This window comes from Phalaenopsis equestris, unplaced genomic scaffold (genome assembly GCF_001263595.1).
Source record: "Phalaenopsis equestris unplaced genomic scaffold, ASM126359v1 Scaffold000084, whole genome shotgun sequence".
NCBI classification, from domain to species: Eukaryota; Viridiplantae; Streptophyta; class Magnoliopsida; order Asparagales; family Orchidaceae; genus Phalaenopsis; species Phalaenopsis equestris.
This window is the reverse complement of record NW_018164526.1, coordinates 68345-84252: the sequence shown is the minus strand read 5'-3', so window position 1 is coordinate 84252 and position 15908 is coordinate 68345. Positions and strand designations below refer to the sequence as shown.

The following is a 15908-nucleotide window of genomic DNA, read 5'->3' as shown; positions in this document are numbered from 1 at the left end:
CATCGCGACGACAGGAGCTTGGAACCAACTTTGTGGGCAGCAGGATGAGGAGCTTGGAGTGAGCAGCAAGAGGAACTTTTTCAGCATTATCTCTTCCTAGTATAATAACAACTCATACGACTTTGAGATAGCTCGCCTTGCCCGACGTAAATCCTCACACTCTCTTTTTAGGCTCATGTGCAACCATGTTGTGCAGCGTAAGTCCTAACTCGACTTAGGTTCCGAGATTGTCATACGGTACGACGTAAACCCTCATATTTCTGTGGGCTATTTGCATAATCAGACATTATGCAAGTTTAAGTCTCAAATAAAAAAAAATGGCAAGATCAAACACTTAATTAACGTTGTCTCCAAAAATGTAGCCACACCGTAGGATAGTCTGAGAAGTCATCGAGATTTATCTCGGATCAGTGACATCCTATACCTTCTCCTTCCTTTGAACTCTTGAAAATAAGTGTTCCGCATTGAGCCATTCCCACTTGATTTTCCTTATCCTACCGTGAAAACCTAAATCTTGAAATCTTGAAGACTAGAACCACTGATCATTATCGAGAGTTTTCTCAAGTGACTCCAGTCATTTGAGATGTAATTAACTATAGGGGCTTGCCTCTATAGGGAACTTGGAATTCAGGTAAAATAAACCCTATTTAATTTTGGTATTAAGTAGGGGAACTTGTCGGTCATACATAAAAGGTTCGCAGACCAAACGGATGTCACAAATCTCTTAGTTTGCAGGATTGAGTCTATCACTGAGGTCTACACTTATCTTTTGGGAGGGTGTAGTATTCGCGGTATCAGATACGATTATGCAAACTATTGGACGAATGAGATCCATTTGGTCTCATTTTTCAAAAATCAAAACATATTACTTTCAAAATGTAAATCTAAATGGTTAAAACAGAGTTAAGCCACCAAACTGATGAAATTCAAAAAATTGCGAAAGACCAAATAGTAGGAAGCATAACTGAATGTTTTGTGCATATAAAGATGATAGAAAAGTTACAATAAGGTGGACGCTAGTCTGAATGTGCTTTATTGCAAAAAATCATTCAGTTTCCAAATATTCAGAGATTTCCACACCATGAAGAAAAGTACCTGAAGAATAACAGCAGAAGTGATGAACCCAATCGCATATTCTCCAATCCTTGGATGCCTTATGATAACCACCTCTTTGAAAGCTTGCGAGTTCTGGTCTGCACGGGAAAAAAACATTTAGAAAACATATGAAATCAGGCAACAAAAAATGAAATTTAAAATAAATTACCAGGTGATATAGCAGAGCTAATTTGTTTTGAGGCATTATATATGTGACGAACAAAAGGCATCCGTTTGATAAACCACTCGCCAAGGCCAAGGATAGATGCCCCAAGCCATGATGACATGAAAACGCCAACCAAGAAAATGAATGTCATGGAAGTTACGAAACCAAGACCTAGAAAAGAAAAATATCAAAGTATAATTTCACAAGAGAAAATGGGAAAGATGTAAATTATACTTAGCACCAAAAAATTAAGGGAAATTTACATACATAGCACACAATTCTTATGTATTTACATATCTGACACCTAAACTTTCATATTTATAAGCATAGCACTTTGGTGTTCTAAATCTATGCATGAAAAGGTGTATTTCACTTTTAAAAAGTGATAATAATGCTATTTTTAATGTGATAATAAAGATTTGAGTGCTAACTGTGTAAATATGAAAATTTGGGTGTGAGATATGTAAATACATAAGAATTGTGTGCTACTAAATGGCTGTGTAAATATGAAAATTTGGGTGTGAGATATGTAAATACATAAGAATTGTGTGCAATTAAATGGTTGAAAAAAAAATCAACAGAACATGTCTTCCCTGCAAGTATGAGCATTAAAAAAAATTCATGATTCATACAGAAATTTAAATTAGTTTTTGACACCAATCTACTAATCTACAATAAATGAGAATTCTGTGATAGAAAAATCCATTTCATGAGGGAACTTTTGCTCGTCCTCCAAAAACGTTCCACAGTATCTGCTCAGTACCACCTTAAATGGTTCCAACAACTACATAGAGGTATCCAGTAGGCTCCAACTCCTTAAAGGTATCTGGCAGGCCCCAAACTTAGCTACATAAAGGTTTATGTTAAGTGTTCATCTATTGCAGGATGGAAAGTATTTGCCGCTGCTGCAAAAGGCAAATCTATTGCAGCATGGATGCATTTGGATGACGAATACACTTATCTGCTCAAGTTAATCAAGTTTTCAAAATCAATAAAATTGTTTGAACCGTTTAATTACCATCATTCACTTGAAGGAATTTTAATTTTTTAATTTTTTTTTTGCGGGAGAAATTAATCTACCTTCTCGCTCATAAGTGAGTTTCTCTTGGCTAAAATAAAGAAAATTCGGATAAAGCAATTTCCCTTTGTACAACAACTCAAAATGTTAGCTGCCCTTTGCAGACAACGAATGTCCAACTAGTCCTTATAGATCAAAATTTGGGTTTTTTTAATGACATTATATATTTATAGTAATTCACAAAGAAATTTATGTTTTCTCAAGAGCTAAAAAAAACAAAACTCTACACGGAATGGTGCGCTCTCCTTATTTGTGAGAAACAGTTTGAATGGATATATCAGAAAAGATAAGGTTTGCATCTTTTAAATAGGTTTGTCTTAAGAGTAGGGGAATCCAAATACATGCCACCAAATTCTTATGTATTTACACATCTATTTACGAACTTTCAAATTTTTAATCTTACATAAAAAATGACTATTACTAACTTTTTAAAATTTAAATACTCTTTAAATACATAGGTTATGACATCAAAGTGTTATAAATGTAAATATTAAATTTTAGATGCTAAATATGTAAATAAATAAAAATTGTCTGGTATGTATGTAAATTTCCCTAAAATATTATAAATATCTAAATGTGAATCATTGATGGTGATGCAAAGACATAACATTCTAATAGAATTCTCTGTAGAAATTAGGGCAAAAAAAATATTTTATTTCTTTAAAGCAAACGATACAACCACTAATATATAAAATAAAGGATAAGCATTTACCATTTGAGAGTTGGCGATCTCTCCCAAATCCTAAAATTCAATAGGTAAGAAATCTCACCCAAACCCTAAACCAAAAACTCAATGCCCGATCCCATGCATAAATTTAGCCCAAAACTATTAAGCATTGTTTATATCAAACAATAATAAATAATAAAAGTTTAAATTGCCCTGTCGCTAATAAAAGATAAATATGCCCTTTGGCTAGGCACCGACATAACAATACTACCCTCCCAAAAGACATCTTGTTCTCAAGCTAGGAAAAAAAGCTGTAGGATCAAGTCTATGGTTCCCATGGTCAGCATCATCTAGAGATGTCCTAAATTCCAATCAATCTTAGAAAATATCTCAACCCCTAACAATTCATCTCGTAGCTCATCGATCACTAGAATCTTTGTCAACTCCGTATCATGTGTTTCTTCCATCTCTGTCAACTTTGAACTTGTTTGCATCCGTTTGTTCAAGCCGTCCGAATGTTATGTTATTTCTTTCAAGTGTTGCCGCTCAAGTTTGCTCTTGATTTCTTCGCTTGATACAGTAGCTCCCAATCAGCCTGATGTTGAGCGAATTCTTTTGGTTGCTACAGTTCGTGCCCTTTCCCAATGTCGTAGCTCGATCCCGCGACGGGCGGAGATGATTTTGTGTTAAACTGCATGATTTTCTTTATCATTTCTTTCAGGGTTGTAAATCTTCTATCGAAACTCCCCTAAAAAATGTTTGCCTATTTCATATTTGATGTGGTTTAACTCTCCCTTTAATTTCTACTCAAAGGCATCCATTTTTCTTGGTCGTCATTACTTTCAAGAAAACTTTCAATCACAAAGGAAAAATTTCTATACCACGAAATCTCGACGTCACTTCCCAACAAGCTCTTATCGAAAATGTACCGCAAGTCAGTAATCCCGGATCACATCAATATCGTCATTGATTTTCGTAAAAGGTGTGCATTTTACATTAAATAACAAAGGAAGTACAAGAAAATACAAAAAAGAGGTCCTTAGACCTATACAAAAGAGGCCTTGTCTTCACGAAGGAAATCAAAAAGCTCCGACGAATCAGAGACCGTATTAAAAGAAAAGCTACACAAAAGAGCCTTTTGGGCACAAAAATGGGCAGCTCCAACCGCGACTATCACGATATTAGGTCAATGTAAGTCAAAATCCCATTGTTCGCGTCTAGATTGGTCAGTCGATGTTGCTCTCTACACCACAATCCTTCTTCCCTGACAATCATGATTGTATAGCGAGTCAGCGAAGCCACACATACTCAATTCTTCGTGACTTCAACGTTGCTTCCCAACTAATTCGAATTGAAACAGTTGTGTGAGGGTTCCAATTCGACTGTATAAAAATCTTTCTAGTCTGCATGCTGCGATTCCGAAGTTGCTACCCATGACTGCTTCATGCGACTGTTTTGGCACTAGACGTCACGATTCAGTCGAGATGACAAATGCTCCGGACTAACTAGCTCTTATCGTGATTGTATCACAACCCCGTACGCGATTTTTTCAGTATGCTTGTGCTCGGAGATCCGACAAAATGAGTTCAAGCCCTATTCACCGGCATCTTGTTGGTGATCTCCCAAACGATTGCTCTAAAACCATTTGATAGGATTCTCCATAGACATTAGGGAAAAATAATTTTTTTATTTCTCAAAAGCAAATAATACAATCACAAACTTATGAAATAAATGATAAAACCTACAATTTGAGAGGTAGGCGATCTCTCCCAAATCCTACAATTCAAGAGGTAGAAAATCTCTCCAAAATCTTAATCCCAAGGCTCAAGACCCAATTTCATGTATAAGCCTAATCCTAAACTATTAAACCCTATTTATACTGAACACAAATAAATAATTAAAGAATAAATTGTCCTTAGGCTAATAAAATACAAAATTGCACTTAAGCTAAGCATGATAACACATTCCTCCATTCAACCCATATTTAGTACTGAGACAAGTTCATAATGCTAAGAGTGTCATTACATTAAATGCATAACCTAGCCCCAAAATGTTTCTCAATATATTGAGGCAAATAAGCTCAGGACCAAGATTTGATCATACTAACTCCCACTTGATCTGAAGTTTTAGTGAATCCTCTCAATATGGATTATATTATTAAAAATTAAATTCCAAACAAAAAGCAAAGCTGTAAGACCAATTACTAGCTTTTCAAATCCTCAAGATTGTAAGCCTCACTAAGGTGCCTTCCAATTGATGTAGGCCCCCATCCTATCTCGATTAATTTGGGCTGCGCAAATAAATCCATAAAATAAAATATTGAGCTTTCTATGGATGTATTTTCCAATCCAACTTAAACTTAGGCCTCTATGCTTTAATCCAACAAATCAAAATCAAGTAGTTAAATAAAATTACGCAAATAAAAAATATTGTGTTCTAGACACATTTTTAAAGTTAAGTGAAGAACTGAAGGTCATGCATGTCACTGAGCTCGTTAATCATTGGCCATGTTATGTTGCACTTGAACTACTCAAAGAAATTGGTATGGCTGGTTGTCTATCAGTGAATGAGTAGATGGCAAACTCAAATCGCATCTTTGGTGCACGTATAAATTTTTATCCATGTCCATTCGAGGCGCCTGAGAGGAGATAACTCATAGTTGCTAAGTAAACTCCTTGGATGTCATCACTTAAAGCCACCTAACATTGGCATACTGCTACATTAACATATTAAGAAAAATAAGACAAAAAGATCTTAATCGAGTTTGCCTCAGTCTCCTTCATTTCCCATTAACTCATTCAAACATAAATGATAAATTTAACCATAAAGGTGGTCATAATAAACCTCATTAATCAAGAGTAATCCCCCATAAGGCTTAATAATTTATGGGTGATTGGACCCATAAGAAGTCGCAGTCTTAGATCTAACATTAGAAAATTTTTTGTTAAAATAAACATGATTTACCCTGTAATAAATTATTCATAAGTTTTCTCTCTAACAAATCGATGAGTCTCGAAGGATAAGATTGGCTTTCTTTGACCAGCAAAATAAGCACAACACCAATATCATTGACAAAAGCTCTAAAAGTATACATGTTTTGGATGACATCCAATAAGAAAGTCATTCAATCAAGGAAATGTTTTATCTTTACAAACCTCAAGCCACATATTTATAATCATGAGTCCCCATCAAATTCTATAATTATCTTTTAGATGCCTTCTAAAATTATGAAAGAGGTTTTTCCATGTACTAAAAGGAACATGGTTTTAAAAATCAAATCGAAGAGACTAGTGCAACTATAAACAAATCATGTAGTTGGTTCAAAAGTACTTTAACATAAAACAGACCAAATATGAGGGTAAAATTGAAAAACCAAATCGATTTTTGAATATTACACCATCATAATATTAATTACTTTTAGCTTTTTTATTTTGATCCAACGACTAAAAATAAAAGATTTAGATTAAAATTTGATAAAATAGTTAAAATATCATATCCCAAAATTTAAATTTAATATTATATTCAAAATATTCAAGATATAAGAGTTTTGAATTAGAATATCATTATTATATCACTAAAACACATTACAACAGTTTTAATATTTATATATCATTAGGTTCAACCTTGGCTAAACAATTGAATCTTGATCCTCAACTTCTGCTGATCCAATTTTTGCTACTTTGAATAAGAGGTTTACCGCTTTTATTTGATAATATTTTCTTTTTTTCTATGATAAGGCATTCAATATAATGTACAATTCTACTGCCTTTGAAATTATATTTGCTAGTTCATAGACAAATGTTGAATGAAAGTCCAAGTGTGATAAATTATATATTTAAAAACTATTATACAAATAAATGAATATATAATTGAGGATATAATTTTTCAGGTGAATAGTTAAAATAGCATATTGTTTCGAGAGTTTTGTGATAATAAGATATAATGAAGGCCTAAGTGTAAAATTTATAAAACCCCAATTAGGTCGATAAGATTATATAGATCCAAATGTTGTATTGTAAAGGAATCATCAATATCTAAGTTGAATAGCATAAATAAGAAAATCAAGATGTGTACTGTTATTAGCTAAATTAGAACGGATAAACTAAGGAATAAGAATGTTCGCATAGATTTATTAGCAAAACTAGGGAGGAGAAATTAGACAATGAATATACTAGAGGAAAAACTAGAGAAACATTGACCAAGCTTATTAGACAATTTAATAAAATTAATGCAGAAGAATAGGTGGGAAAATGGGTATGTCTAAGATAATATGGATAACATTTATTCAAAATGATTTGCAAAAAAATAAGTTGAGCACCTCATATAACACTCAATAAGAATGAAAAAAAAATAATGATTCAAATTCCCAACTCTAAAATAGTTCAGATAAGGTTAATGATGATGATAAATTAAAATATATGGTAGATGCTTCATGATTTAGCTTTTATCTATCTATACAAGTAGTGTCTAAATTAAGGGTTTATCAAGTACAAAATTCAAACTGATTGTGTGATTTTGTGCTTCTCATTCAAATTTTGAATTAGAAATTCGAGGTTCAAAATTATATTCCATTGTTCAATGAGAGATAACATTAGCAAATTTTCAAATTATATTGATAGTTTAAAAAATTCCTTTAAATGTTAAAATATGCATGATTCTGAAATATTTGATTTTGCAAACTCTAAAAGGTACTATAGTATATAATACTATATAGTAGAAATACAGTAGCATAATATAATAGAATATAATGATACTATATATACACTACTATATACTATAATATATTATAGAGTATTATATTATATTATATAGTACAAGTACTACTAGTATATATAATTATATTTAGGGTTAAACACCAAAATAGGCCCCCAAATATTTGCATATAGCTAATTTAATCCTAGGATATTGCATGTCTCCAATTTGGTTTATCAAATATACAATTGATGCCAAAGAACGAGGTTGGAAAAGATTCAGCAAGAACAACCAACAAAGCAATCCAAAACAAAAAACAATCGATAGAACAAAGACCAAATGCCCTAATCAAATAAAAAATACAAGATACAAGAGTTTCCTACCATTTAACCAATCGGAATATACATAAATCACCATCGAAAAGATTCACGAAGAAAGGAAACTCGGGATGTCACTACCAAAAATGGAGGGATATAGTTAGCACCACCAAACGTTGTAAATACATGCTCATTCTCATCCGGGAACCACAAAGCGAGCAAAAGTCCTCACAAAAATTAAAAATAAGAAAAAAGACCTCTAATACAATAAAAGGCCACATATTTCTAATAAAAGAACTGAAACTCTAATAAAATCAAATCGATAAAAATACCCTTAATAATATATTAACCCACAACTTGTCTCAAATGACTTAACCACATCTATTCTGGATCAAAACGAAGACACTGAGTTTCATTCTCCTCAGGTGGGAGGAGCTCCTTCTTCATCTCCATTGAATCAATCTCTTCCAAGTGATATTATATGCAATACTTATCTTTCAAGTAGCAGTCAATAGGCCCCTCACGATATCTCTATCTGCGTATGATGAGTTGGATCCTCTTTCAATTGTTTCTTGTTATTCTTTATATCACATATAGTCTCAAGCACAATTTCCATTCTTTTAGTATTTATCCTTGGTTCCCCCTCTCAGTCATTCCACAACATTGCAGCATTGGCAGGATGGTTGACACACCTAACTCGTAGTCGGTTCGCCGAGCATATCCAAAGATGAAAATATAGGAGAGCTTCTCTGATACCGTGACCTGAGATAGCTTAATGTGGCCTTCCATCGCTTAGATGTAGGTCTTCTGAAGAAAACATGTTCTAGATTTTATAATAGGAAGGCAAGTCTTCCTCTCAAACAACACACAAGATCTCGGAATCTCGGAGATATGAGATCTTCTTGAAATTGAACGAGTGAGAATAATTATCGAACAACAAATCGTTTACATAGGAATGCCAATTGGAATTCTAGAAAATAGATGAAGGATTGTCAGCAAGGTTGAGAGCAGAAAGAACCACAAGCTGTGGAAAATTACGACATTCCTAAGAGAAGGAAAAGTATAAAAAAGAAGGTGACATTGTAAAATCACAGGAAAACAAACTGAACGCAGGGATGGAAATCTATTTGCAAATTCTGGGAAAGAATTCAGATCAAGAAGCAAAAGCTCCGATCACCAAATGATATCGGAGAAAGGGGGGTTGATAATATTCAGCAAGAATGCCTAGAAAGCAACCTGAAACAGGAAAAAAATGGACAAAACAAAGAACAGATGCCCTAATCAAATAAAAGATACAATATACAAGAGTTTCCTAATCTGACAACTGATCGGGGTGTAGAAAGCACCAGCCAAAGGATTGACGAATGAATGAGGCCCAGGATGCAGCCACCAACAACTGAAGGATACAACTGTCATCACTCAACACCGTGAATACAAACTCATTTCTTTCAGGGAACCACAAAGGGAGCAAAGGCCCTCACAAAACTAAAAAACAAGCAAAAATGCCCCTAATTCGAAAAACAATCACATTTTTATAAACAAAGTACCAACACCCTAATAAAAGCAAACATATGAAAATACACTAACTAATATATTGACCCATAACTTGACAAATGAATCGATCACATCTATTCCGAATTTGGATTAAGAGACTCGGTGTCAATAACATTGATCTAAAATGGTTCCTTATGAAGTAAATGGAATCAAAATTGTAGTCAAGTGACTAAATTCAAGAAATATGAATAAGCCTAATTGTTCAGAGCTTAATACTATGTTGAGAAATAGATTAAATGATTTAGAACAAAATGAAAAAAACATATATTTGAATAAAAGATTGTTAATTAAGACTAAAGAGAATCAAAATAAGTATCTTATCATATACATTATTATCGGTGATTCATTGAAGAAGCCAGAGCTTAAGGAGTAAAAAGGTGATTGCAAATAATTAAACAACGAGGTGAGTACTAATGTTCTAAATAATGGTGATATCGCTCTTCTAAATTTAATACATAATGAATGTTATTTAGTCAATTGTTATTGCATATTTCTTTATGATTTGGCTCTGTTAGGAAATATATTGATCACGTTGAAACAAATGACACTAATTGTCAGTTATCATTTACTTCTCATCATATACATTATATAAAGTTAATTACAAAATGATATGAAATGGTACGTAAAGTGCAAATATAATGATTTATATAGCTTGTTTGCATGCGTCTGATAGACTGATAGAATTCACGCTCTTATAGTACTAGTTGGGGACGCCAAAATATAAGTGCACATAAACTGAAAAAAGATATTACTATTGGTGTATTTTAATTGATATAGATTTAGATGGTGCTCGTGAAGAATGTATATATATAAAATGATATTAATAAGATAAAATATTGCATTGTATAATAGAATAATTTGGAATTTCTTGAATGATCATTTTGATTACATAAATTGCTAGACAAATTCTATATTGCTTTACTATGTTCAACTTGCATGCATAGTGTCTCTATTTATGTTATTGTAGTTTTGAAACACAAGCATTTATGTAATTAAACTAACAAATTCAAAGAACAATACTTGTACTTTGAAAAATGAGTTAAAGGATGGAAAATGTGCATGGAAGACATAGTCAACATAGAGAAATGACAATTTATATATATATATATATATATATATATATGTTGACCTCATTTCAGTGAGGTCTTAGTCTCATATGCTTAGAACTCAGGATCTAGCTTTAGGAGTTCCTTGTTGACCATCCTAACAGACTACTAATGGAGCCCACCTCTCATAGAACTTCGAGCCACTTCTTGACTCATTTTTGTGCAAACCTCGCATAAGTAGTCACAAACACTCAACTCTTAGTTGCAAGGGCTAAGTACTAACATGATGAGTTCCTACAGGATCAGACGACCTTAGGTGAACCCTTAGTGACTCATGCACTCGCTGACACCACAATTTGACACATTTTGGCGAATTCGTCCGAACGACCTTGGATGACAAAACGGACCACACGGATGCGTCTGGGATGTCGACTTTAGCTAGAAAGGACACTCACATCACTATGGGTCCCCGCCTATTAACACAAAATCGATGCACGTTTTTTTTTAATTAGCCGGGTGCGGGCCCGGGCTCAACACAGGTTTAACTCTGATTCGATTCGGGCTAGACTCGGACTGAACAATTTCGAATTTTAAATTTCAAATGAATCATTTAATCCCTCCTTGATGAAATTTAATTAAGAGTTGTTATATGTCAAATAAACTCCTCTGTTAATGGAAATTCATCAATTACCCGCCCATCGTCTTATAACGGTCATTCTGGAATCCCGGATATACAAAATTGCTCCCCGCCTCATTCGAGAAGCACGCCTGCTTCGCCTCCCCCCCTCTCGACAAAGCCATCTCCCCCTCTTCCTCGGCACGGAAAACACCTTCGGCTCGATCCCGCTCAACTCCTTCTCCAATTCGACAATCACAGATTCACCGCATTCGACTCCATCTTCCTATCTCTCTTGATTCGCCTCCCCTCTGCACCGAGGCCTTCGCTTGCCTCGCCTCCCCTTGCGCGGCTCCTCCTTCCCACGCCGAAGATCCCCGCTCGAGACTCGCCTGCCTCGTCTTCTCTTCCCCGCACCGAATCCCTCTCCTTTGCACCGAACCCATCTGCCTGCTTTCCCTCTCCCAATCTCCCGCACCGAAGTCGCTCGCCTATTCCCTACATCAAAGCTTGCATCCTCACTATACTGACGGCGCCCAGCTACCTCCCCCTCCCTCATTGTCGGATTCGATTCACCTCGCTTTCTCGAGGTTTTCCCGCTCGCCCTCTCACGCTCACCCAAAACCTTCGCCTCTACATCATTTGCCTACCTCTCCTCACGCCGAAGCCCTCGGCCCCCTCTCCTCTGCACTGAACCCGTTGACCTGCTTCTCTGCTCTCGATTCTGCAATTTTCATAGAATTGCAGTTGTCGTTAGCAAGGAGGCAGCGACGAGATCACGGTGAACAGAGAGCCAAATTTGAAGATTGTTGATGCCAAGTACATCAGCACTGAATCAGCATCAAAGCTGCAGAAAGAGACACTTCAGCTTTTGGAGGTAATAAAGTGAACATTTTCTTCTCACCTCTCAAAATAAGAACGAGCATAATTAAGATATTCATAAATCAGCATATGTTTACATTTTTTTCGATATATGTACATACATGCTCTCTCTAAGGGTAACAAACTTTGGTACAGTTTGTGCTTACATAGTTTCATTCGTGTATTGTATGTGGTCAATGATAAACTTCATGATTGTTCCATATTTTATTTCATAATTTGGGTCACATATCAGCCATTTGATGGTTTTTTTAGGTTCAAATAGTGTTTTTTTTTTTTTTGTGTTATATGAAATATTTGGGAGGTACAAACGTCAAGAGCAAAGATTAAGTGTTAGACATGTCTTTACATAATAATTTGGTGGTATGTATGTAAACGCCCCTTCAACTTTCCAAGGTTGCTGTTTAAATTCGTTGATTTCATGGGTGTACCTATAAGGTCCATAATTTGGAAGACTTAATATCGATAAACCATAACTGATTGAAGGGTTATAATTTGTTATGAGTAGTAGGTGAAATAGAGATTTAATGCACTCATATTAGATTCACCCAGAAAGCTAAACTAAATATTGGTTTCTTATCGTTCTAATATATATATATATATATATATATATATATATATATATATAGACACACAAGCACAGTGGAATTTGCTTGTTAAAGATTACACTGAAGCCAAAGAATAAATAGAAGACATCCGAGAGATTTGTGATGACTTAAAAAAAAAAAACAGCTGCTAGAGGAAAATTGCATTGCCTACACTGAAATAAAGAGAATTATGGAGGGCCAGTTTTTCATGAACTGCATACTGCTTCGAAAATAACACTTAGAATTGTATGTGAGGAACCCCATCAAGATTACAATCTGGAGACCACACTTAAAATAAAATAGATCTTTCTCAGACATTAGAATTGACAGTCCTATATAGCTGATTAAATTGATTGAGAATATCTTTCGAAACCAGATCAATATGCAAAATTGTTGCAACGTTGATTTCCGATAGAAAATATGTGACGACAAATCTTTGACTATAATGCAACCTGATACTGAGGTAAAGTTTGTTAGGTAAAGTTTGTTAAAATACTGAGGTAAAGTTTGTTAAAAGGGGGTGGGATTGATAAGAAAGAGAGAGATTTTTGGTCATTTTGTCATTTTGAGGATGAGCGGAATAAGGGTTGATTCAATTTGGAAGATTTACATACATACCACTCGGTCGCTATGTATTTGCATATCTAACACCTAAACTTCAATATTTACATATATGCCACTTTAACTTTTCTTGAAAAGCTGTATTTCATTTTCAGAAAGTTGTGTTTCACTTTTAAAAATTAAAACAGGGGTATTCTTGATGTAATATAAAAGATTTGGATGACATGAATTTAAGGGAAAGTTTAGGAGTGAGACATGTAAACACCTCAGAGTTGAGTAGAGTGGATGCTTGAATAATATTATGTAATTCAAATCAATTTGAACCTCCATAATTTCAATCATACATTTCATATATTCAAACTAAACGAGTAGACTTCTCATACCAACTTCTCGATGTGCCTTTGCGAGGTAAACTCGGACATGGTCAAAGCTTTAAATGATCGTGGGAGCTACCCCTGGAACAAATGAAAAGGATGACATCAAACTTCTCGCCGGTGAGATCTCTTCAAAAAAATCATTTTAAAAAATTCAACAACATTTTCAAAACAAAAATTTAAAAAATTAGACAACATTTTCAAAAAAAAAAAACAATAACACATCATTTTGAATTTAAGGGACTCTCTCGGATGAGGTAACCCACGGTTGCTAAAGAGAACTCCCCAGTTTAGAAGAGCTTAATAACTCGTTTAAACTAAGTAAATTCAAAATAAAATAATGGTAGCTGAACGAGGGAACCATGGGATCCTAACCGGTGTCGCTCTAATCAACTTTAAATTCCCTCATAATGACAACAAAACCAAAACATTGAAACACGCCTGATAAAACCTTTTAAACCTTAGACTTTAGGACTGCTACTTCGACGAGAAGCTTGGATCCAGCTTTGTGGGCAACACGACAAGGAGTTTGGATCGAACAACAAGAAGACCTTCTTCAGCAATCTCTCTCTCCTTAGTATAAATAATAACACATAGGATTTCGCGATAGCTCACCCAGCGCGACGTAAATCCTCACACTCTCTTTAGGCTCCTGTACAATCATGTTGTGCAGTGTAAGTTCTAATTCCCTTTAGGTTCTGAGGTTGTCGCTCGTTACGACATAAACCCTCTTATCTTTACGGGCTATTTTCATAATCAGATATTATGCAAATGTAAGTCTCAAATAATAAAATTGGCAGGATTAAACACCTAAATAACATCGTCTCCAAAACTCAGCCACACATTAGAATAGTTTGAGAAGTCTCTGAGGTTTCTTCTCAATTGTTGTGACATCCCCTACCCTTTCTTTCATTTGGACTCCTAAATATAATTGTTCCTATTTGAGTCACTCTCACTTGCTTTTCCACGTCATACCGTGAAAATTAAAACATCGAATTCTTGAAGACTAGTACTTCTGATCATTATCGAGAATTTTCTCAAGTAACCCCAAACATTTGGGATGTAATTAACTATAGAGGATTGTCATTATAGGAAACTTGAAACCCAGGTAAAATAAACTCTATTTAATCTTTGTATTAGATTAGGGAACTTGTCGGTCACACATAAAATGTTCGCAGACCAAACGGATGTCACAAAACGTCACAAGTCACAAAACTCTTAGTTTGCAGAATTAGGTCTATCGCCGAGGTATATACTTATCTTTCGGAAGGGTGTAATACTCGCGGTATCGAACACGATTATGCAAACTATTGGACAAATGAAATCCATTTGGTCTCATTTTTCAAAAATGGTCTCATTTTTCAAAAGGTCTCATTTTTCAAAAATTAAAAACATACGACTTTCAAAACTCAAACTATATGCCTCTTATACTTAAATTAAATTTCAAAATTATTTTCAAAAATTAAATCAAAAAGTTGACTGACAATATATATATATATATATATATATATATAAAAGAATGGTCGGATGCTATGATACGAGCCCCAATCATCCCACATGCGCCTATAATTTGAGTACCGCACCCTATACTTAGGGGGAATCGAACCTCAGACCAGAGAAGACTTACAACTGACAAGCAGATGCCCGGCCAACTGATCTGAGTACGCGACGCATATATATATATATATATGTATATCAGAGGAAACTTACAGATGTCCGAGGAACTGATTCAATTATTTGGATGATTCTATTGATTAGTTAACGATAGTACTATAAATAGAAAATTTATATTTCATCATCCAATCATTTGTTCATGTCTTGAAAATTCCAAACCCTCAGGTCACGTCGTGACGCACTTCTACAAAGAAATATTTTGTCCAAATTTTTCGATAATTACCTTGCAGTATAATTCATTTTCTAGAATAGCAAACAGCACGAGAAATTAAAAAAGTTCAGTATCCGCCTTAACACAAATTCTTCAACGGAATAGATATCAAAGTTCTATAGTGATAGCTCTCTAAAAATACTGAAGAAGTTGATTGTGTGCCTATAGAACTCTCATATGAAAAAACAAAAAACAAATGAAGAGATGCAGCAGAAGAAGTGCTTCATAATAATTGTAAGTTCTAAAGATTATTGGGAAAAGTTATTAAACAGATTTTGATAAAGGACAATAAAGTTGGTTCATACAAACTCAATATGTCAAAAATTAGCATTTTAAATTTACCTTCCAAAATGGAGATCAGAAGTTGGAATCATTGGGTGTGTGTGGTGGG

The 15908-nt window shown here is 34.4% G+C and overlaps 1 protein-coding gene across 1 annotated transcript in view; it reads right to left on the bottom strand.

Moving 5' to 3' along the window:
- Positions 1–15908, bottom strand: part of LOC110019878 (protein LIKE COV 1-like) — a 31657-nt gene that overhangs the window by 8756 nt on the left and 6993 nt on the right. The window contains exons 4-5 of the mRNA XM_020717738.1: positions 1265–1432; positions 1096–1193 (exon numbers count right to left, since the gene is read on the bottom strand). Coding sequence (XP_020573397.1) covers positions 1096–1193; positions 1265–1432 — 266 coding nt within the window. The remainder of the gene's footprint in view (positions 1–1095; positions 1194–1264; positions 1433–15908) is intronic.